Consider the following 22,565-nt stretch of genomic DNA (forward strand, 5'->3'; position numbering starts at 1 on the left):
AGACTAAATTCTTATAATAAACGGATATATGTAAATACTTCTACATTTGTTTAAAATCTGGCTTTCCTATGAACTCATCAAAATAAGTTCAGAAATGCATGAAAACTGTTACTTTAATGTAGAACTCCTCTTGGTAGAATTGAGTCAATTTTCTAGAAAAATTCAAAATGTCTTAATTGAGAAATACAAATTCACAACCAGAAGGCAAAAAAAAAAAAAAAAAAAAAGTTTCTCAGTTTCTCTACGTTCCCTGACACTTTTCTTTTCATATTTTCTTGTACCTGTTCTGTATTGTTAGCAATGTTCTTTTTGAAGGAAAGGGGGAAACCATGCCATCTTCTCGTTCATTACAAACGTTCTCTTCGGACCTTATAGCTCCCCATCCCTCCCCGCCACACACAAGGTTCTCTGCACGCCCTGGACTGCCTCGACGCCATCCAGAGGCGTCTAGCGCCACCTCCTGGGAGCGTGGGCAGATGCAGCCGGGAATCTGCGACTGAGAGCCCACGGGGTGACGGACTTCTCGGCTCAGAACCTCAGAAACGCCTCAGTGCTTTCTGTACACAGACCTACCCACCCGGGAAATCCAGACTTGGCCGCATCTCCAACGCCCTTAGCTCGCCGGAGCCCAGTTTTGGTCCTCAATCCTGCCTAAAGTAAGGGATGCTCTTGGGGCGGGTTTTCCCAAGGTGGGTGGAACTTCGCTCTAGGCGGGGGGGGAGTGGGGAGAGGGCTTCCCTACGTTTAAAAGATACTTTAGAGAGTTAGCCCTGTGGGCGGGGCTACGTTACGAGGGTGGGAACCCGCTTGTGAGCGGAAATACGTTTGGCGGGCGGGGCTTCGTGTAGTCAGGTCCGAGCTCTGTGGGTGGGACTCCGCTCGGTGGGTGGGGCTTCACCCGGTGGGCGGAATTACGGCCTGTGGGAAGAATTTTGACTGGCTCCTTTCCTCCCCGGAACTTCCGGAAGATCCTGTGGTTGTAGATGGTGTCGCTCGGAGCGTGAGTTGTTGCACGAGGATATTGAAGGTACGGTGAGAGGTTAATAAACTATTTGGCAGACTGGCGGGTAGTTTTCGGGGCTCAGGACAGGACTGGTGGGTCTCGTGTCAGTGAGGCCCGAAGGCTGGGCTCGGTCGCGGTCGGCCTCAAGCAGTCCTAGTGGGCAGCGGGCCTGCTGACCCAGGCCTGAAACCCTGGTGCCTTTTGAGCCTTAAGCCGTTGTCAGGGTACCAGTTTTTCGTTGTGTCTCTTGTCATCCCAGTTTTCACGTTGCTCTCAGAATTTCAATATTGCCGCAGGCCCCCAAGGTATTCCCTTCTCCACGAACCTTTCTCAAGTCCCCAACTCTGGTGGACTTCTCCCTCTTGTGTCCCAATTTTATGCTTCCTCTGGCAAGACGTATCATGTGTCTGTGTTTGTATCACATACATGTATGTATATCACTTTTTGTATATCTGTCACTTTTATACCACACCTGGCACATTCTAAATTGTTATTAATTAATACTACATAAGTGATGGGATTTTGTTACTGTTGGAAGGATCTTAGATTATTTAATTGCAGGGATATGATGTGTATTTTCTAATTCCTCTGTAGTAATCGTGAATTTCCTACTGTGCTCATGTTTGTTTGTTTTGGGTAGGAGTACCATTGGTGTTTGTAAGCATTGTTGTCTCTGAGTAGTTTACTGAAGCTAGACACTGAAGGAGGATATACATTTCAGTGGAGAGATACAAGTTGAGCAAAGGAAAGAAAGGAGGAATATGCAAAGTATCTTTGGAGAGCAGTTAGTAGACTGGGATGGGTGTGTACAGAGAGGCGGCAGGTTATGTTTGACATATTTATCTTGGGTTTGGGGTTCCAGCAGTAATATACCAGGACAAACCACCCTGCCCCTAATGCATTGTTAGAGTCAAAGTTTTTAATATTGGGAAGGTTCATCACATAGCACAAGGCATAGACTTGAATGCACTTGCCTTACGCCAGGGGTTGGCAGTCTTTCTGAATGGACCAGATGTTTGTTAAATAAATAAATAAATATTGGGCTTTGTGGACCACAGTTGTAGCAGGGAGGTAGCCACAGACAATACATAATCAAATGGACATAGCTGTGTTTTACTACAACTTTACTTAGAGACAGGTGCCTGACTAATTTGGTCCATTGGTATAGTTTGCCAGTCTATGGTCTAACCAAATAGACCTAGGGACTACAGCAGTACTCTAGTCCTGAACTATTCAGTACTGCATGATGTTTATTTATACATGAGAAGCCATATCACATAATTTTAACTCTGGATCTAGTCTTCCCGGCTTTGAATCCTGTCACTTCTTGATTAATGACAGTGTGACATTGGGCAAATTAACCTCTTTGCATCAGTTTTATTTGTAAAATGGGGATAATAGTACACCCCAAAAATGTGCAGAGTAAATTAGTTAAAGCATATAAAATGTTCACATAGTGGTTATACACATATTAAAAGCTCAACAAATCTTAATATTTTTTAAAATTTTCCTCATATGCATTGTTAAAGCAGATTTAAGACATGTTTTTAAGTTAGGATTTACAGACTCAGTGCGTGTTTAGCTACAGAGTAAAGAAAGTAAGTAAAGTTTCAAGACAAGAGCCATTCACGTAAAGGTGATATGGAAGTTGTGAAGGTAATTTAAGGTAGGAAGTTAGGATTAAGGACTCATTTTGAAGAAGTGTACATAGGAGAGAAAGTGAGGCAAGTGAAAAGGAGTGAAAAAGGAGAAAGCAGACAGGAGTTCATCCTAAAGCAGGATGATAGGAACCAGAATGGTAAAGTAGTATTCAACTAGCAGGATGGATGGTGATAGTTAACATTGTCAGATGCTACAAAGAGCTGAGAAAGCGATTGTGTTGATAGTATTAACAAATTCAGCCAGCAGAAATTAATGTGGTACTTCCTGTGGGCCAGGTATTACAGATAAAAGAATTAGATACATACTCTGCACTCAAACAGCAGAAAACCTAGTAGTGACGAAAGACATGGAAATAATTTAATACATGCAGGAACTTTAAAAACAATCAGGAATAAAATGGAGTTTCTTAGACTAAATTGGAATCTTTACTATAAAAACTTAAGTTGATTTATAGTTCATAAATGTGGGCAACTTAATTGAGCTCCTTTTCTTTTTTTGCCTAGACAATGGCTAAGAACAAACTAAGAGGGCAGAAGTCCAGGAATGTATTTCATATAGCCAGCCAAAAAAACTTTAAGTCTAAAAACAAAGCAAAACCAGTTACCACTAACCTTAAGAAGGTAAGTATTAGCTAAGCACTCTGACTTTATTGTTTACAAGCAAAACATAGTTGTAAAGCCACTGGAAAACTGAATGCTATTATTTAAAACAGGTTCTTAAGCCTTTCTCACAAAGGAAAGATGATTTTAAACATTTATTTTTAAAAAAGTGAAAAAAAAATTACCTCCCTTTTTTGATGTGGTTGTATGAAAAAAAAAAAGGCACTTTAATTGCAAATGCATGAGGCTCCAAAGAACAGTTTCTGGGTTTTTTTTAAAGATTATCAAAATGAGTTTTAAAAGCTTTATCAGAGTATAGAAATTATCAAAAACCATGGTATGGGAAACAGTTCTTATCTCTGAACTCAAATATATTCAAGAACCTCTTAACAGAAGCAAGACAGAAAATGCTGGTCAGCACTCATTCTTTTTCTCCTCAGTGATTCTCCCTGAAGATATCTACAACTCAAACAAAAACCTATAAAATAAGATAGATATTTTCTTTCTTAAAATGCGAAATTTGAAAAGAAAGTTTTCTTTTTTGTGTTTTGTTTTATTTTGTTTTTTTTTTTTTAAATATTTGGGAAATGGGAAATTTCATTGAGATTAAGTAGATTCTTTAAGAAAATTCTTCAAAGAAATGTTTTCAAGTTTAAGTAGTAGGTGGAATCAGCTCTCTAGGGCCTAGTAGTTGTCATAATAGTGATAGAAATGTAACATTTCATCTTCCAGTTTTCATGAACTATCTAAATTACGCTTTTTGATCAAGCATTTTTATGACTTAGTAAATGCTATAAAGAAAATAAAGCTAGGTGATATGATACAGGTTGACACTGAAGCCAAGATCCAGATGATAAGGACCAAGTAATCTAAAGTTCTGTTAAGTGTTGGGAGCAGCATATTCTAGGCAGAGAAAAGCAAATACAAAGATCCCAAGCTAGGGGAAAACTTGGTGTATTTGACAGGGATCATTTTGTGTGAATAGAAGTACTAGAAGCTTTATGTATGCTAATGGAGAAATCTAAGAGAAGGAAATCTGGATAGGCAGGCTGGTTGGAGAAAAAAATCTAATAGTTTTTACAGAAAGTGGCCTAACTTCCTAAGTGGAGGTTGTAAGATTGCCAGGTACTATATAAATTGTAAATTAAAGTTTGTGGTCATGAACTTAAAGTGAAGCCAGCCAGTTAGTCACGATTTCCTCAGTTTTAGGCTCAGAAAAAGCTGTCAGTTGAATTTAACTAGGTTGCCAAGCAGGTTTAATTAAGGGAGAGAAGAGAAGGAAAGTTAAGAGTATAAAGAAGGGATTGATCAAATAGTGCTCATGGAATCTCTGGTGGCTAAAGGAAAAAGGATATGAAAATGTGAAAAATAGTGACATTGGTGGAAGACAGTTTCTGTAAGACTCAAGAATTGTTAATGTTAGCAAACTAAGTGAACTAGAGAGACAGGATATGGTGCAGTTACAAGTAATGATGCAGCCAGAAGTAATCCATGTGAGTGGATGGCTGAGGTAGGTAGTGAAAAAGAACCCTGAAATTGAAGAGCTGAGTTTTAAAGGAGAAATGGTTTGGGAACAGCAGTGAAGAACAAGAATATGACTCCTCCTCTTAGATTTAAGGGAGGAGTGCTGCAAAGGAAAATGTCCTCACGAGACCGGAAGGGACTTCCAATAAAGCAAGAAGGTCAAGGAAGGATTCAGAGGTGGAATGTTCAAGGAGAGTAAGTCATTTGATCTGATTGGGTTTCTCGTTTTACAATGAGAGATGATGGTACCATAGCCTAGAAGGACTGTGGTCATGTATTTTAGTGTGCCTGTACCAATTCTACATATGAGGTATGACCACATAATTCTTATTTTTAAAAACACAACCTTTGTCTAAAATTTCTCAATAAAACCATGAGAATTTTTGTGTGAATTTTCCCCACAAATGAGTAGGATTGTTGAATTTTTAGGTTTAATAAGGTTAAAGTTGGATATATTTTATCATTAATGGTTATAAGATTGTAAATTAATGCCTTTTTTCTTTTTTAAAAGATAAACATTGTGAATAATGAAAAAGTTACCAGAGTGAATAAAGCTTTTGTAGATATACAAAAGGAACTTGCACGTTTCTCAAAAGGCCTTTCCCTTGAACCTTTGCAGAAACAGCTGGTGAGTAGAAATCAGTTCCTTTTGTTATTGTTAATAAGTTAAACTCCCAACTTTTTAAAGCCACTAAGTTGAATGCAGTTTTTAGTATTTGGCTCTCTGCTATTCTTGGCCTTGTAGTATACACAGCATATTGAGTCATATTCAGACTGAAACATTGAGTCTGAATATGAGAATTTATTGTTTTACTTCCTATGACTAGAAGAAATTAAGTCAGATAATAATTATATACAAGTCATTTTTGTTCACTACTATTATCTACATTTTAAAATACAGTATTTTTTTTTCCCTTCAGATTCCTCAGCAGTGTCATGAAAACAAACCAGTTAATGTTGATGAAGCGACAAGATTAATGGCTCAGTTGTAATACACTGGAGATACATCAAATACCCCAAAAAGACCAATAAATTAAATGTTTTATACAGTTTTATTTTTAAAAATCTTGTTAATGTACAGGCATTGGCACATTTTTAAAACAAACTACATAAAAGAGATCTTTCCTATAATCTAGGAAAGTGGAATGTCAGAAGTCAACAAAATGTGATAAACTTAAAGTGCTAAAACAGAAGGCACTTCACAAAATCTGTTCACTGAAACAGTTAATATAATCCTACTTTACATCCTTCACTTTATAAGTGGCAGTGAATGTGTGTTTGGATTGGAGGACACACAAAAATACGGACAGTTTCGTGGCAGTAAAAAAATACAAGACAAACAAGTGATGAGCCTTTGGCCAACTTTTTTTGTTTTCGATGGCCTTAAGTCTATTTTAACTTTCTTCTCATAAGAGGAAAAATGAGAAGGATTCAAAATTGGAAGAAAAGCTGAAATCCCAGAATCTAATTATGTGAGGATGGAAGGGATTTGTGGGTATTAAATCACCTTTTCCCCTGAAAAAAGCCTTTGTTTTTGTGGTTGAAAGAGCCCTTTGTTTTTATGGTTGAAGTTTTGTGAAGTAAAAAAGAAAGTATTAGAGAACACTTCAGAATCAGTGAACTAAAAAGATGTTACATTCATTATTTTAAATACTTAGGTTATTAAGAAGTCTAAAATGTTACAGTTAGAGGTAGATAACAGTCCCAGGTTTCCATGGAATCTAATAATTTAGTATCTGGACATCAAACAGATCACAGACTCCTTCATTATCATCTAAATTAAAGTTGTAGTCATCTGCTGGGGTAGGAGAAAGCCGTAAGAGCGGAAACACTGCAAGCAAAACAAATTCAGTGTTAAATACGGTTTTTACATACGGCTAATTATGTCTAACAAAATACTCTCAAGTACATCTATCCAAATTAAATTACATATAAGAATATTTTACAGTATATAATAGAAAAAGTAATAATGAAATTAATGACTTGTATCTAGTGTGTATTTTGAAAGATTCTCATTTAAAGATAATTTATGCATGGGTATGCATAGTATAGCATGAGAAAATTTGTATTTGTTGAACTTGTCACACTAAAATACGTGCTTTAAAAACATTGGTCAGGGTGTCTAGGTGGCTTAGTGGGTTAAGCATCTGCCTTCAGCTCAGGTCATGATCCTAGGGTCCTGGAATCCAGCCCTGCCTCTGGCTCCCCGTTCATCACTGGGGAGTCTGCTTCTCCCTCTCTCTTTGCCTCTCCCCCCATTCATGCTCATTCTCTCTCTCAAATAATTAAAATCTTTAAAAAAAAAAATTAGTCAAACACTGTCCTCTGATCTGCTAAATAAGTTACTACTTTGTAAACAGAAGTAGGAACTGGACTTAATAAATTTGCTGATGTTCTGTTCCTACAGAAATGTTTAATCTCAAATGGCTACTGTACCATTTGTTATTTAGCAGTTGCAACTTCCTAGGTTTGGCTATGTTTGTTAGGAACCAGGACTGAATCCAAGAACTTACAGAAAGGTGAAGCTAAAAGAGCTATTAAAGTAATTACAAAAAAATTTTTTGTATTTTTAGGATTTTTAAAAAATTTCAGATTTGGGGCACCTGGGTGGCTCAGTGGGTTAAAGCCTCTGCCTTCGGCTCGGGTCATGATCCCAGGGTCCTGGGATCAAGCCCCGCATCGGGCTCTCTGCTCATCAGGGAGCCTGCTTCCCCCTCTCTCTCTGCCTGCCTCTCTGCCTACTTGTGATCTCTGCCTGTCAAATAAATAAATAAAATCTTTAAAAAAAAAAAATTATCTCAGATTAGATGACAATTTGGCTAATGTTAATCATAGTTCAGGTACTTCACATTGGTAGCTTGAAGTTAGCCCTAGTGGGGTATTTACAAAACTGGGTTTTGGGATTACCGATATATTATTTTACTCTTCTTGGCCAAATTCTTCAGATATGTAAAGGGCTAGTGTGCTAACTGTAGAAATTTAGTCCGTGATGGTAATAAGTATTCCCTTTTGGGCCCTTTTTTCTCAAAATGCAGAAAAATTAAAATTCTGAAGGATGCCTACAATTTACTGTTAAGTGGGAGATTTTTTATAAATCATCATAGTATGTTAAGCAATTAAAAAATACAGGTTCTGCATTTCTTTTAAATCTTAGGCCACTTAAAAGTTCTAGAAAAGCATTATTGGTATGTAAAGTAGTTAGTAAAATTTTAAACTACTTACCATCAGAAGACATTAACTCATCAATGATATCTCCACTAATAGTTCCTGCTGGAAACAGAAATGTGATAAAGTTTTGTTACATTTCTGTTTATATATTTTAATAGTAAAAGGCAGTTATATTTAAATGCAGGATATATATAACAGCATATATTTAAACAATTTAAACAGCAGCTTGATTAACAAAACATTGTTAAAATAATAGAACTTTATGGAAAGATGCCTTTTTCATGAGCACCAACTCTGCTTGGCATTACTTTTTTTTTTTTTTTTAAGATTTTATTTATCTATTTGACAGAGACCACAAGTAGGCAGAGAGGCAGGCAGAGAGAGGGGGAAACGGGCTCCCTGCTGAACAGAGCCCAATGTGGGGCTTGATCCCAGGATCCTGATACCATGACCTGAGCTGAAGGCAGAGGCTTTAACCCACTGAGCCACCCAGGCACCCCATGCTTGGCATTACTTTTAAATGTCCAAACTCAAGATGTAGATCGAAGGACTCAATCATTCTCCCAAAACCGACTCCTCGGTTTTACAAAGTCAGTGGTATAATTCTCCCAGCCAACCTTAAAACTTCAACTTTCCATTCCTCCTGTTAAATTTATCTCCAGATCTCACATATCAAAGTTATTTCATACTTTGTGTAAACAGTATTTCTCAAATCTCTTTCCAATCTTGTTACCTCCCATTGCAGCTTTAACGTTCTCTCCTGGTTGCATAACTGCAGACACCAGATCTCCAGTCTCCATTACCTCTAATCCTTCTGCTTCCCAAAAGCATCTTCCCTGTGTTTCCTGTGCTCACCAGTGTACAGTTCTAAGTATGCTACTTCCCTGCTCACAAATCCTCATTGGCTTATGGGCTAAAGTCCCAACTCAGTCTGATATTTAAGGTTCTCTCTAATCTGACCCCAAATTATTCTCTCTACTATTTCCAAATACGAAGCTATATACAGAAATTTTTTAATGCTTTGTGGAAGCCAATGTACTAATTTTGTCTAAGTTAAACCACATAAAACCTGTCTGTCTTTATACATTCCCCATTAGATTATAATTAGATCATAAGCTTCTTAAGGAATACATTTCTACTGTGCACCCTCATTCGATACCTGAAAGTATAGAAATAGTTACAGAGGAAGGAAAGGAGGACAAGAAACTGAAAAATATTATGCCCAGTTAGATCTTTATAGCCTCATTCTCAACTACTGTGAACTCCCAGAGTAGTAAGACATACCACATTCCACTGAGACAAATGCCAAAGGTAAAAATAAACATGGTGTGTACACAATATAGTTCTTAATGATCTGCATTATTACATCTAGACTGGCATGACTAAGTAAGTCATTCGTTTGGCAACCATTGAGAGAATACCTGCCATGGGCCTTTTATTTGGAATCAGTAAGGAGTTGCTAAATACCTAGACATGTAACCATGGAAAAAATTGAGTCCCCAAGGAAATTTTTGTAGTTTAGATGTTTATCCTATTCCTGATGCCCAGTTTTTAGAGTTTTAGTTATTTTCATTTCAGATTAAACAACCTGGGAAGGCAAGATTCCCAAAATTAAGGTTGAGACCTTTTTTCAACTCTATAAAACTAAGCTTTCCAAATAAAAAGTGTAATAATAAGGGATATGAAGAAAGGAGGCAAGCATCACTATACTGTACACCCGTCTGATTTTTCTTAAAGGTAATTAGAACACATTTCAGTCATTCATCCTAGAATGACTAAGAGAGAAAAGAGTCTTTCAAAGTAAACCTCTGATAAGAAAAAACAAAAAACCTTGACATATGTAAATTATGAAAATGGGGAAAAATGAACAAATTTCAATTAATTCCAAATGTGAATCCTAAGGAAAACTGCATGCTTAGGCCCATTAACTATCTTTTCCTTGGTCACTGTTTATAATTATACACAGTCATAGGTACATTATACTGCATTCAAGTGTGTGTGTCTGAATACACAATCAGATTGTATGTCTATGTTACCTAAGAAACAAATCCATAGTAGTATAATTAAAGGCAGGATCCGTTTTTAAATTTTCCTCATAATACCTGTCCCAGTGCTGGGCATGCAGGAGACACAAAATACTTATTAAGCTTACCATTTTGCCTCCTGGGTTTGGTAATCGAGTGAGTAACCAGAGCTGACAAATTCAAAAAATCTCACCAACTTGTTTAATACAGTATTCATAGTCTCCCTTCTGACTTTTTAGAAGAAAGGCTCTAGACCCACCTGATGATAAGTCTGTGGCTGGTGTTTGTTGAAGATTTTGGCTTCTTTCAGAGGCATGTTGCTCAGGCAGATTCTGAGTTGCTGTGTTGGATTTCTGTGGAGTCACTGGAGTGGAGGGCTGAGAGGAGGGTTGTGTGAGGTCATCAGGTGGGGGGACAGGAAAAACCACAGGCTTAGACGAATTGGACTCTTTATTTATAAGCAGCACGTGGATAGGTCCTGAATGACTCTTTAGATTGATCTGGTATTTCTTTTGTCCATTCTGACCCTTTAAAGTTATTGGGTATAAACAAATGAATAAATATTAAAATTTCCAACTACCTTGGAACATTAAAAATTAAGATAAGCAAAGCTATTAGGGACTAATTATTTTATAGCATAGAATTATATATAGCAGAGTCAATAAATGTCTGACTCAACTCAAAAATGTTTTGGGAAAGACCCAACTTAAAGCAAATCTGTTACTGTTGATATTGAAGTTGAACTTTTTCCTTAGGATTGTTATATCAGTTACAGATATAGTAATTTTAACTGATTTTTTAAAGAATAGTGATATATCATTGCTCCTTCCTTGATATTTTCTAGATCAAAATCAAATTTAATAAAGCTTTTAATCAAAATGTTAAATAATTCAGTCACTTCTATAATCTTACTAAAGTCATCCAAATTCAGATACCAATACTTTCAGGTAGGAAACTTGAAAGCAGTAATTTGAAAGTGTTCACTCCCAGTTAGCTTCTTCAGCTAATAAGAAAACATTTGTCCCTCTTGAGACAGTAGATCAATTTTAAGGAAACTTATCCTACATACCATTTCTGGAATAGGTACCTCCAGCTGTGTCCCAGAAGGCGCCTGAATGGCCAAAAGTGTATCACCTGGTGAAAAGAATGGTTTTAAACTTTAGAAAATACTATTGATCTTGGAATATAGTGGCAAGAGTATGGGCTTTGGAGTCAGAATGCTTGGGTTTGAATCCCAGGTTAGGTGACCTTGGGCTTTGATTCCTAATTCTACAAAATGGGGGAAATACAACTTACTGCATAGTTCTGAGGATTAGATGGGGTAATACATGTAATAGATCTTAGAAGAGGATAAATACTTAGTGTTTGCTCTGTTATTCTCATTAACAAATTCAGATCAAGTGAATTTTGCTTTCATTCAGTCTTGTATAAGGTCTGAAATTCTTGAAACCTTTAGCCGTAAATAACATTGTCTACTTGAGATTTTTAAATTACTTAAGTGACTAAAGGTACTAGAGATTAGGTACCATACTGTGAAATCTTGAGCTGAAGTGAACTGAATTTTAAAGCTAAATTCTACAGCAGACTGTGTGGAGTTGAGGATTAAAAAATACTTTCCCCAAACTTTCTTAGAAAGCTTAGGACAGGGGTGCCTGGGTGGCTCAGTCCTCTAAGCATCTGCCTTCGGCTCAGGTCATGATCCCAGAGTGCTAGGACCAATCCGTACATGGAGCTCCCTGCCTAGTGGGGAGCCTGCTTCTCCCTCTTGTTCTGCCCCTCCCCCACTCATGTCTGGTGTACTCCCTTCTCTCTCAAATAAATAAAATCTTAAAAAAAAAAAAAAAAAGGCAAGCAAGCTCAGGACATATGGTGGCAGACTAAAGCCGTGTCCACACATAGTGTCAACATAGTCTTGGAAAGCCAGATATCACTTGGCAAGGTGCTTGGTAGATCTTTTTATGTGCATAATATACAAGACTGTTTAATAAGCCATGCATAACTAAATATAAATATGTATACAATATTTCATTTTACTTGGGTTATGATTATGGGAATGCAGCCCACCTCCTGCTATAGTTATTAATATACTGTATTGTCCTTTCAAGGGGAAAACAGGGAGCAGGGGGTGGAACAGGGTTAGGAATAATTGTCCTGGTTATACAGTGGATTCACCTAATTCTGCCTTCGTGCTTTCTTGGAGTTCATTTGTGACCAGAACACTTGCTGCACACAGTTTCGTAAACAGTGACGAGAACCATGTTTTGTTCAAATTTGGTCACTGACACTACAAATCTGTGACTTTGAGACTTGTTTAGTCTCTCTCTGACTTAGCTGCCCCTCCACCACACAGTTTACACCTACCAATGCAGTCAATGAAGTGAAAACTGAAAAGCAGTTATTTTCATGAGAACAGAAACAAAAGCAGCCTGTACCTACAGAGCACTGTAGGGTGACACAAAACGTCCACAGTTCCTGAAAATAACAACCTCGGGTGAGTGCCTGCGGAAAGCTGAATCACTCTACACTAAATATGTCGATCAGAGGAAGAATGTTAGAACAAACTGACTAATGGTACTTACCATTAAAGCAATTACAGATGTCTTCATGAGTTACATAGGAAAATGTACTGTCATAAGAATTAAGGAACAATATGTATACCATGGTTTAGGCATTTAAGTTAAGATGATAAATCTGCAGGCCAAAACAAAATGACCAAATGCATAAAGGTGCTGCCACATATGATAAGATTTAAAAAAAAAAAAAAAAAAAGTCTTCAGTTTGGAAAGGCAAAGACAAAGGTCGAAAGAGGAGTGCCCATCCTTTGCTCTGAGAAGAAATCACTTTTGATTTTCTGGGACATCTGAGGGCCTTTTAAGAGAAAGATGAAAAACAGTGCATATTGCTCATGGAGACAGCTTCTGTAGGGAAAGATATTGGTAGGGAAAAGGATGCCATTAGCAGTGGAGAGTGACCAAACTGAGAATCTCCCTGGGTCATGGTTTAGGGAATGGGAATGGCCAAATTCTTGGAATGCAGTGCAGCAAAGTCCAAGATCAACTAATTCAGTGGTTTCTGTATCTTGGGGCTCCATCAGGCACAGCTTGAAAATTCCATTGTTATCAAACTGTTAAGGAGCTTTGATCTGTAGAAAGGAAATAGCAAATGAGATCATGGACTTATTCAACAAATTACAAAACACATAAAAAATTAATTGTATAGGGGTGCCTCAGTGGCTCAGTGGGTTAAGCCTCTGCCTTCGGCTCAGGTCATGATCTTGGGGTCCTGGGATCGAGCCCCACATCGGGCTCTCTGTTCAGCAGGGAGCCTGCTTCCCTCTTTCTCTCTGCCTGCCTCTCTGCCTACTTGTGATCTCTCTCTCTCTGTCAAATAAATAAAATAAAATCTTAAAAAAAAATTAATTGTATACATTAGTCAAAAATTCCTGAGAGGTGGTAGAAGATAAATGCCACTAAAAGATTCCCTAAGAGTGGAGGCAAGTTTACAAATCAAGAGAATCATTGGTATTTGAGAGAAAAGTGATTTTTAAGCAACACATGAAGAATATCACTAATTTTCCCCCCACATAATATGATAAACACATAAGCCTTGGTCCCCAACCTCAAGCATGTACTATCTTTGAGTTAATATTAGGCAGAAAGTATCCTGGATTGATTGCAGGCCCATGATATTTTATTTTCAAGCCAAAATTAATTTTTCAAAACTTTGAGAGTTACTGAATTTTTGCTACTTCAGAACACTGAGCATAATTATTTAAATATACCTATGCATTTAACAATGACTTCTAATATTCAGAGACCCCCTAAGCCCACTTTAGCTAGCATATTGCATCCTATCAATGGTAGACTGAAAGTGGATAAACTTTTTTTTCTCAATGCAACAAATGAATAATGTTAACAGATGTATTATGTATTTTAAGAGGTAAAAAACTTTTCAAATATCAGTATAAATTACTAGAATGACTTTGTAAAATTAAAATGCTATATTCACTTACAAAACTTTTCAAAACACTACAATAAAGTAACTGATCTTCAGACTGGATAATACATAAATACAAACTCTATGCCCCTATGGGTAACTTATTTAAAAGGATATCTATTATTAATGGAGTCGTCCATCACATTTTTGATGCTTTGCTGTAGCCACAACTTCTGCTGATCAAGTTCTCTTTCCTTCAGTTCCAGATCTTCAATTTCAGCTTTAAGATATCTTAATCTGTCTATGACTTCTTTAGTATTACAGCCAGCACCTACACCTCTTAAAAACATACAAGAATTAATAATGCCAGTATCAGGCTCAGGTTAACATCACTTAATTTTTATAGTAATAAACACTGACTTAATTAGTAATTTTTCAAGACAAAAAATCTTTATAATCTCCTAAAAAAGCAAGCATTAAAATCCTTAGACAATCTAAACATCATACCTCTGAATATATTTGCTTAGAAAATTTATTGGCAAGAACAATCAAATTATAAAAATTCTCAATGCTTTTGCCACACAGAAAAATGAAAATTTTTATAAAGTCCAAAAAAGTTCTCGGTATGTTCTAGAATGGTGTTTGTCATCTGAAAGGCCAGGCTGGTGACTGGCATCAAAAGGATGTCAAAGCTAAACAGTCCCACCTGGAAGTGTCATGACAGACTAAGATGCTGGTAAAATAAATTACGACCTTTTAATATTTTGGTGAGATTCTGGCTTTAAAAACAAACAAAACCAAAAACTAAGGCCAAAGAGGACAAATCTGCAGAACAGAAAATATTTTTTACATTCGAACATACAACCATACAACAGCTAACAAATGACAATACACATTTCAATCAACTACCATATATAAGGTACACATTCTATACACAGGACATAGTTCCTATTCTTAAGGAGTTGATATTAGTTAAGCCCCTGAACACTTGGGCAGAGAGGGATTAATAATACAATGCACTATGCACTGTATGCCAAATGAGTAGCCTGAGGAAGAAAGTAAGATTTCAATGTTCAGAGTATAAATCAAACAGTGGACAGAGTAAGGGAGTGTGCCAATAGAAGAGTGCCATTTGCAGAGGCCCAGAGCTGGGTCTGGGGAAAGACAAGGGGCCTGGTGAGACTAGAGGGCCAAGAGAGAAGATTTAGGAGAGCTAAACAGTAGAAAGTGCAGATTTTCCGGAGTGTTAGGAAGAAAAACAAAGGTTTTAGAGTAGGGTACTGGTTTGTACCCAGTACAAACTTACTTCCATTGTATGCTATTTTTTGACTTTTTCTCAATCAGGTCAATTCCCTCCAAGACATTGGTGATATCGTAAATTCTTCTTTTTTGTCTCACAGCCAAAGTATCTGCAGCCTGTTTTTAAAAAGGAGAGGGGGGAAAGGGGGGAGACAAAGGACAATGAGATAAGGGACAATTCATATTTTAAAGCCAAAAAGGGTTGATTAATGATTTCACAGCATGAGAGCCCGATCCCAAATCTGACCTGGTCAGTTGCTTGGGAACAATAGGTGGGTATGTTCAAAGCATCTCTCAAACATTGCAAATACCAAAGAAATTATCCCATTTAAAAGCTAGCAGATGTTAGAGTGGAGGAAAAAATATATGAAGGGTCATGACATAAAGCCCACAGAAATAAAAGAACACAATTAAGAATACTTCATGTCACGTTATGGACTAGTCCCGAGGGCGAGTACTAATTGTCTACCCATGTCACTTCCTATTTCATTTCTCTGTTCATAGACAGTCTTGTCTAAAAACAGCCTTAATTGTTTTTTGAAACTTTGAAAAATTATATCTCAGCAACCTGTTAATAATTAAGTCTAGAAACTTGGCAGGGTGGGGGGAGGGATTCTAAATTATACATACACTTGTAGTACCGAAATATACTATCTACATTTTTTAATCTCACAATGAAAATGGAAGAGTGACTCATGCCATACCAACACAAAGTATAAAATCAACAATAAATCAAAAATCTATAGCACAAAGTTGTGGTGCCAGCAAATATAATACAAAAGCTTTGTAGTCTGACTCAAAAGTAAGGTCAACAAAAATATTTCATGCTACCATGTTATGAATAAGTGCAAGAATGCTATACTGTTTCTCTAACTGGCTACCACTCATATTTATGAGCTTTTCTCCAATGGCATAGATAGACCCTTAAAAAAGAGGTTATCCTACAGCTCTTTTTCAGGGTGAAAAAGACAATTACCTATCTTGAACATGGAGTCATGTGGTAAGAGTCATGGTAGTAAAGAAAAAACACATTTATGTCCTTAACACATTCAGCACATTATGAACAAAATTTAGTTTCATGTAATTGGTTACCAGCTTTCCCCAGCCATCACTACTTTGTTGATTCTTTAAAAACACAGGCCACACACACACACACACACAATCTGGGACAGCATATTGTTTACAATCTGGGCCTTCTTTCTACAGGAGCAAGTGTAACCAACTTCACAGGCATTTAATGTTGATTCTTTTTTTATACAGAATTTATTTGAGGTGTGGCAAAATATATTGTAAATTGGAATACAGAGGTTCTGCTTTGTAGCAAATCCAATGGCTATTGATTTTGATACTGCTGAAATAAGTTATTCATGCATATAGGTTCTGTCTGATACAATTCACAGCCTAAATGATTAGTTTCCAATAAATCAGAAAAAAAAGGAGGAAGGCAAACTCTGCTTTAAATAACCAAGAATCATTATAGCTTAAAAAGATACTGTTTGGCATGAGGACTGATTCTTTCTTAGCATTTCTTCCAGCATAAAAAAGTGGGACATCTGAGGGCTAAAGTCATGTTAGAAGGGGTGAACAGATGATAGTTATTGTACATGATGTTGTACTTGTAGTGCCGAGCAGGGTAGACTCTCAAGACTTGTCAGTCACTTGGCCTTTTATTTTTTTGTTTGTTTGTTTATGTTGATTCTATCAATTCATTTATTGTCCTACCAAAATACCAAGTTACCACTGTCCGATTAATCATTCAGGCCTTCAGGAAGGGGATTCATGCCTCAATCATTGGACCAGGAAAATAAGTAAGATGTGGTGGAAAGAATGAAGAACCAGAAACCAAGGCTTTTCTGACTAGTTCAGTGCCATCTCTTCTATTAAACCAGAACATTAAAAGTAGGACTAGGCATGGTTTCATTGATCTCCTCTTCCCTTGTCCTTAGCAACTTCCTTCCTGTTTTACTGACCTTCATAAACTTGCTTGAGTTTGAGGCTGTTTTTCTAAAGAGCAATAATCTCCTGCCAAGTTAACTGTAAAAATCTGAAGCTGAGGATTCATCTCTCACTTCCCTCCGAAGAAGCCTTCTTGAGAAGTGACCCAGAGCACTTCAAGCCGGCTCTACGTTTTCCGTATCTATGTACTCACACACAGAAGCCTTCAAAACCATAGCAACAGCTCGCCAGTTAGGGTATTAGGACTTTTTGTGTGAACCAGACTGCAAGAACTCTCCAAGGTCTTCAGCCAAAGAGCCATCAGGGCTCACTTTTAGATCAAAAATTTTTTAAGGTTTATCATCTCGTTTATAATTCATTACTGTTTAACATTACAAATTTTAGTCCTATATTTCCAAAACTAAATGTTATTTCTTAAATACTTTTCTATTTAAGTATATAAACACATAAATGACCAGCATGTGCAGAACATTTTCACTTAAAAAGCCTCCCCAGGTGTTTTATTTCAGCAGCCCCGTCATTTTTTGGATGTTAGGTTCTGGAGTTTGCCACACAGGGATCCAATCCCAGCACCGCCACTTCCTATCTTCAGCTGGTCTCAGATTCATGAAGCCTCATTTCCTTTTTTGTAAAATGCAATAGTAACATATCTGAATTGTGGGGATTAAACTAGATAATCTTAGCACAACTGTCTGCTACATAATGAACACGTCAATGTTGGAAAGTAACAACCTCATCATCAAACACAGGTTGAAATCCCAGATCGTGGATAAGATTTAGAGTTTGTGTATGTACAGACCTATCACATTTTATGTAGTGTTTCAAAAACTTGTTTGAATTCTTAAATTTTCATGAAGTAATTCAAGACCTCATACTCAACAGAATCATACACTGCCTCACCACCATCATCCTTCATTTGTTTAGCACCTATGATGTGCCAGGCTTGTCTGTGTCTTATGGATAGAGTAGTAACAGAACAAAGTCCCTGACCTCAAAGAGGAGGAAGGAGTGCAAAGGCTCTGAAGTGGGAATATGCTTACCAGGATGGCCAGAACAGTGAGTGGGAGGGAGAACAGTGAGAAAAAGAGGGGGGTGGGGGGGTGTGAAGGAGGGAGACAAGACAGGAGGCAAGAAGGGGTAGTGAGGGACAGACAGCTAAAGATGGTAACACTGGATAGCAAGGGGCCAGGTCACTGGGATGTTGCAGGCCATTGTAAAGACTTCAGCTCTTACTCCCTGTGAAATGGAAAGCCACCAGAGGGCTTTAAGCACATGCTGATTTTGATGCCCTGCTTTACAATGTTCTCTCTGGCTATTCTGGGTAGAAAAAAAGAGGCTAGGGAGAAAGCAATGGCAATAATCCATTCAAGAGATGGTAGTGCCTTGGAATGAAGGGGTGTCTTTGGAGGTTTGAGAAATGGTGTGATTCAGGTTATATTCCAAAGTTATAGCAAGGAGTAGATCTAGACAGCAGAGTCAACTCCACAGTTGTTGACATACACAACTGTAGGTGAGGAAGACCGTGGAAGAACAGGTTTGAGGCACGAGAAATCAGGAACGTGGGTTTGGATAATTTGACCTCCAAGGGGAGAAGTTCAGAAGACCACTGGACATGAGAGTGTGTGGGTTAGCAGAGAAGTCCAAGCTAGAGATACAATTTCAGTAGTCAACAGTAAATAGACATTTTAGGTCACAGGACGGAACCCACTAGATTCACCTAAGGAGGTAAGAATAGAAAGAGAAGATGTCTAAGGGCAGACCCCAGGGTACACCAGTATTAAAGATATGGGAAGTAAGGGGCAACTTGCCACTGAAGTAAGAACTAGAAAGAGCAGAGTCTTGGAAACCAAGGGAAGAGTGTAAGAAAGAGGGACCAGGTCAGGTACTGCTATCGGGGTGAGTCAGATGAGCAGTGAGACCTGATCACGGATTTGACTTTGGCAAGTCACTGGTGATCTTGGTCAGAGCTGACGTGGCAGAGTAATGGAGTCAAAGCCTTAATGGAGAGATTCCAACAAAGAGTAGAAGGAAAGCTCCAGCAGACAACTCTTTTGAAGAGTTCTATTGCAAAGAGGAACAGAGAATGTGGTAGTGGCTGTAGGGGGTTATGGGATCCCTCCAGGAAGTTTTTATTCCTCTTCCTTTCTCTTTTCTTTTAAAGATGGGAGCTAATTCAACACCGTAAGTTATGCTGGTAAAAACCGTCCAGTAACTGTCCAGTAACAGAAGAGGGATAATTAACCATGTGGGAAAGAGAAGGGACCACAGTAGATAGGCAAGAGAATGTGAATCAGATGAGCTGATGATAAGCCTTAGATAAGAACAACAAGGCATATTAATAACTGCATTCCAGCTGAGTGCTGGGTGGATGTAGGTATGATAATAGACAAAGGAGGGGGAGAGTTCAGACATTTCCTTCTGGTTGCTTTCTATGTTCTCAAAAGTGGAGGTTGGTGGCGGTGGGGAGTGAAGAGGTGAGGGTATGGTTAATGGTTTAGAAGAAAGAAGAAAGATGAAATACACATCTAGGAGAGTAAGAGTAAATACTGTAGATGCTGACCCAATATTAGTCCTCTTGCAGTTAGTCGTCGTGAATTTAAACTGAGACCCATGAGCATCAGTGTGCACTTTTCTCCAGCCCTGGAGAACAGCCTGGGTAATGATGAGGGGCAGGCCAGAAAGTAAAATGGGGATATCGTCACCCCATGCTGCCACATGGCTACTGAATAAACACACCTGTGCATGTATCAAATTTACTTTAAAAGGTTCCATTTGCTATAATCTATATTATTATAGATTTGACCTATAAAACACAAAGGAAACATCTATATGTACGAAACCAACTCAACTGGGGAGAAAATAAACAACCATCTGTAAGAAATGCATCTCCCCTCCAAACAGTAAACCCTTTTCTAAAAATACATCACCAATTGCAAACAAAAGTAAAGCGTGGGATGCTTTTTTTAGAGGTGGGCAAGATAACTCGGGAGAACGGAGAGATTGCATGAAAGTGCTAATAAAGGCTCTAAGAATTTCGTGGACCCACCCCTTCACTTTAACAAATGAGTCCTATAAGACCCAGTGTCAACTCTGGGGGAGGGAGAGAGATTATGCGGTAGGTTTATTTAAGATTAGTTGCAGCTCATTTGTTCAACAATGTTCTTCTGATGGAGCACGATGTTGCATTCAAATGCGCTCACAGACCGACAATGACTATGGGAAACATCCCGTCTTTCAGGTTCTCCATCTGCAAACCAGGTACTTGACTCTCTTCCAGGACCCTGACTGTTAAGACAGGTGTACTCAGTGTTTCAGCTACTGTGCTTCAGAAACCAACACTGCAGTCAGTGGGGCCAGAATCCAAAAGTAGAAAAGGTGCCAGGGAAACACTGTATCAAGTCGGTTAGTTATATACACACATGCACACACATGCAGATGATAGGATGCTGACAATAAGGTGAAAACCCAAGTGATGCCCCCAGGGTGCCCATAAAATATCTTAAAAACTTTTAAAAACCGAGTGAATTCATTTTCAACTGTGCCATGTGGTGTTTTCTGTTGATCTCCCTTATGGTAAGGTTTGGACTGATTATTAGCTAATTTCAAATTCAGTTAAAGGTAATTAACTTACAGAAAGTCTGATTTCAAATCACAGCTAAGAAGAATCATTTATAAGCCAGTAACAGGATAGCTACGTAATAGGATCTTCCAAAGAGTATCATCTAATTTAATGCTCACACCATTTTGTTAAGTAGGTACAATTCTCCTCATTTTATAGAACACAGACTCATAAAGCTAATGGATAATCAAATGGAATTTGACAGTAATGATATATTCATGAAATAAGTTTGTGGCAAAACATTTTCAAATGGGCTCTATAATTTCAAGATTTTAAATAAGTGTGGTGTGCTGTCAAAATTCCCAAGCTAACAAAATTGCACTTAATAAGCAATTTAAGCACCACTAGAACTTATAACAAAAGAATTGTATACATGTCTAACACTGTGGGTAACACCTTGTGTTCGAGAGTGCAGTATAAAAATGGGAACAGTCCCATACTGTAGAGATAAATTGTTATAAGAGGTTGAAAAAAAGAAAGATTACTTAAGGTGGAGGCAAAAAAGAAAGTTCCTGCAAGAAGCTGCTATGTGCTTTCAATGGGGCTGCAGGGGACATTAAATCAATAAGGAAATTAAATACCAAAAATAAAGAAGTAACCTTATGGATACAAAGGCCTCCCTCAAGAAGCAGCACTAAGTACACAGTGTTTTAATTCCTAGTCAGTATACAGACCCCAAAAAATTTCTCTTAAAAAATCTCCAGTGCTTTTGCTACCCCAAACTGCCATTTGTAAATATGATATTGATATATACGTACCAACATTTTTGAAGTGCATAAGTTTTAAATTTGTACTAATTTTTAACTTGTTTTTATTGCAGGATAGTTGACATACAATAACTTACTAGTTTCTGGCGTACCACTTAGCAATTCAACATTTATATATGTTGTGATTACCATATTAAGCCTAGCTACTCTCACCACACAAAATTGTTACATATTAACTATATTCCCCAGTTATACTCTGTATTCCCACGTCTTATTTTATAACTAGAGGCTTGAGCCTTTTAAATCCTGAATAAGGTTTTATTTTTTATTTATTTTTTAAAAGATTTTAGTGATTTATTTGAGAGTAAAAGAGAGAGCATGAGCAGGTGGGAGGGGTAGAAGGGGAGGGAGAAGCAGGCTTCCCACCAAGCAGGAAGCCCGATGCAGGACTCAATCCCAGGACCCTGGGACATGACCTGAGCCAAAGTCAGACACTTAACGACTGAGCCACCCAGGGGCCCCCTCCTCGGGGCCCCTCCCGCCCCCCATAAACTTTTATAAAGAAACTTGTTTTATTGTTTTACTCAAGTCTCCAAAGATTATTCAAAAGAAAAAAGAAGATATTTGATGAAGTATCTGTTTAAGTAGGAAAAGCCCACTGAAACACTGAAAGCTATAAATTACAAACTCTAGATTGCTTGTTCAAGTCTTCAACTGCTTTGAAAATTCTCTTCTCGTAAGTACTAACTTTTTAAAACAAGAGCAAAATCATGTGCATCTATCTGCTCTTCCACCACTTGGGTTTGCCTCTGCATATTTTATGCCATCCGGTGGGTGACCGGCACAGAAGTGAGAGGCATGGTCTCTGGGATGGGCCTGACTTACTAACTTTGTGACCGGGGCAAGTTATTTAACCTCTCTGTGCCTCAATTTCCTGATCTGTATGACTGTTAAGATGTTGTTATCGTGAGGATTAAATAAGTAGATCTGAAACAAAAGAGTGCCTGGCACATGGTAGACATCACAGTTGTGGTAGCTATTATCACCATTATTGATCCAATTTCTCCC

At 37.8% G+C, this 22,565-nt stretch overlaps 2 protein-coding genes across 4 annotated transcripts in view; one reads left to right on the plus strand and one right to left on the minus strand.

The window, feature by feature from the left end:
• Positions 1-967: 967 nt before the first annotated feature.
• On the plus strand, positions 968-5,843 carry RBIS (ribosomal biogenesis factor). Of its 2 annotated transcripts, none has more exons than XM_032869102.1 (4): positions 968-1,027; positions 3,169-3,285; positions 5,300-5,416; positions 5,692-5,843. In XM_032869102.1, the coding sequence occupies exons 2-4, from the start codon at positions 3,172-3,174 to the stop codon at positions 5,764-5,766; spliced, it is 306 nt and encodes a 101-aa protein (XP_032724993.1). In that variant the 5' UTR covers positions 968-1,027; positions 3,169-3,171; the 3' UTR covers positions 5,767-5,843. The 2 variants fall into 2 exon arrangements, with proteins under 2 accessions (XP_032724993.1, XP_032724994.1); XM_032869103.1 differs by having other exon boundaries at positions 969-1,027; positions 5,709-5,843.
• Positions 5,827-22,565, minus strand: part of E2F5 (E2F transcription factor 5) — a 28,681-nt gene continuing 11,942 nt past the window's right edge. Inside the window, exons 2-8 of one of the 2 annotated variants that reach the window (XM_032869101.1) lie at positions 15,223-15,332; positions 14,094-14,255; positions 12,560-12,603; positions 11,050-11,114; positions 10,240-10,507; positions 8,011-8,055; positions 5,827-6,619 (exon numbers count right to left, since the gene is read on the minus strand). In XM_032869101.1, coding sequence (XP_032724992.1) covers positions 6,510-6,619; positions 8,011-8,055; positions 10,240-10,507; positions 11,050-11,114; positions 12,560-12,603; positions 14,094-14,255; positions 15,223-15,332 — 804 coding nt within the window. In that variant the 3' untranslated portion in view covers positions 5,827-6,509. Of the gene's footprint in view, positions 6,620-8,010; positions 8,059-10,239; positions 10,508-11,049; positions 11,115-12,559; positions 12,604-14,093; positions 14,256-15,222; positions 15,333-22,565 lie in introns of both variants that reach the window. The other variant, XM_032869100.1, reaches the window with a different exon arrangement.

The sequence above is a fragment of the Lontra canadensis genome, unplaced genomic scaffold, assembly GCF_010015895.1.
Source record: "Lontra canadensis isolate GAN:19392208 unplaced genomic scaffold, GSC_riverotter_1.0 scaffold37, whole genome shotgun sequence".
In the NCBI taxonomy this organism is placed as follows: Eukaryota; Metazoa; Chordata; class Mammalia; order Carnivora; family Mustelidae; genus Lontra; species Lontra canadensis.

Excerpts from the sequence above, each read along its gene's own strand:
- RBIS (XM_032869102.1), top strand. The coding sequence starts at position 3,172 with ATGGCTAAGAACAAACTAAGAGGGCAGAAGTCCAGGAATGTATTTCAT. Across the intron at positions 3,286-5,299 it reads TTACCACTAACCTTAAGAAG|ATAAACATTGTGAATAATGA; the intron begins GTAAGTATTAGC and ends CTTTTTTAAAAG. Across the intron at positions 5,417-5,691 it reads AACCTTTGCAGAAACAGCTG|TTTTTTTTTCCCTTCAGATT; the intron begins GTGAGTAGAAAT and ends TAAAATACAGTA.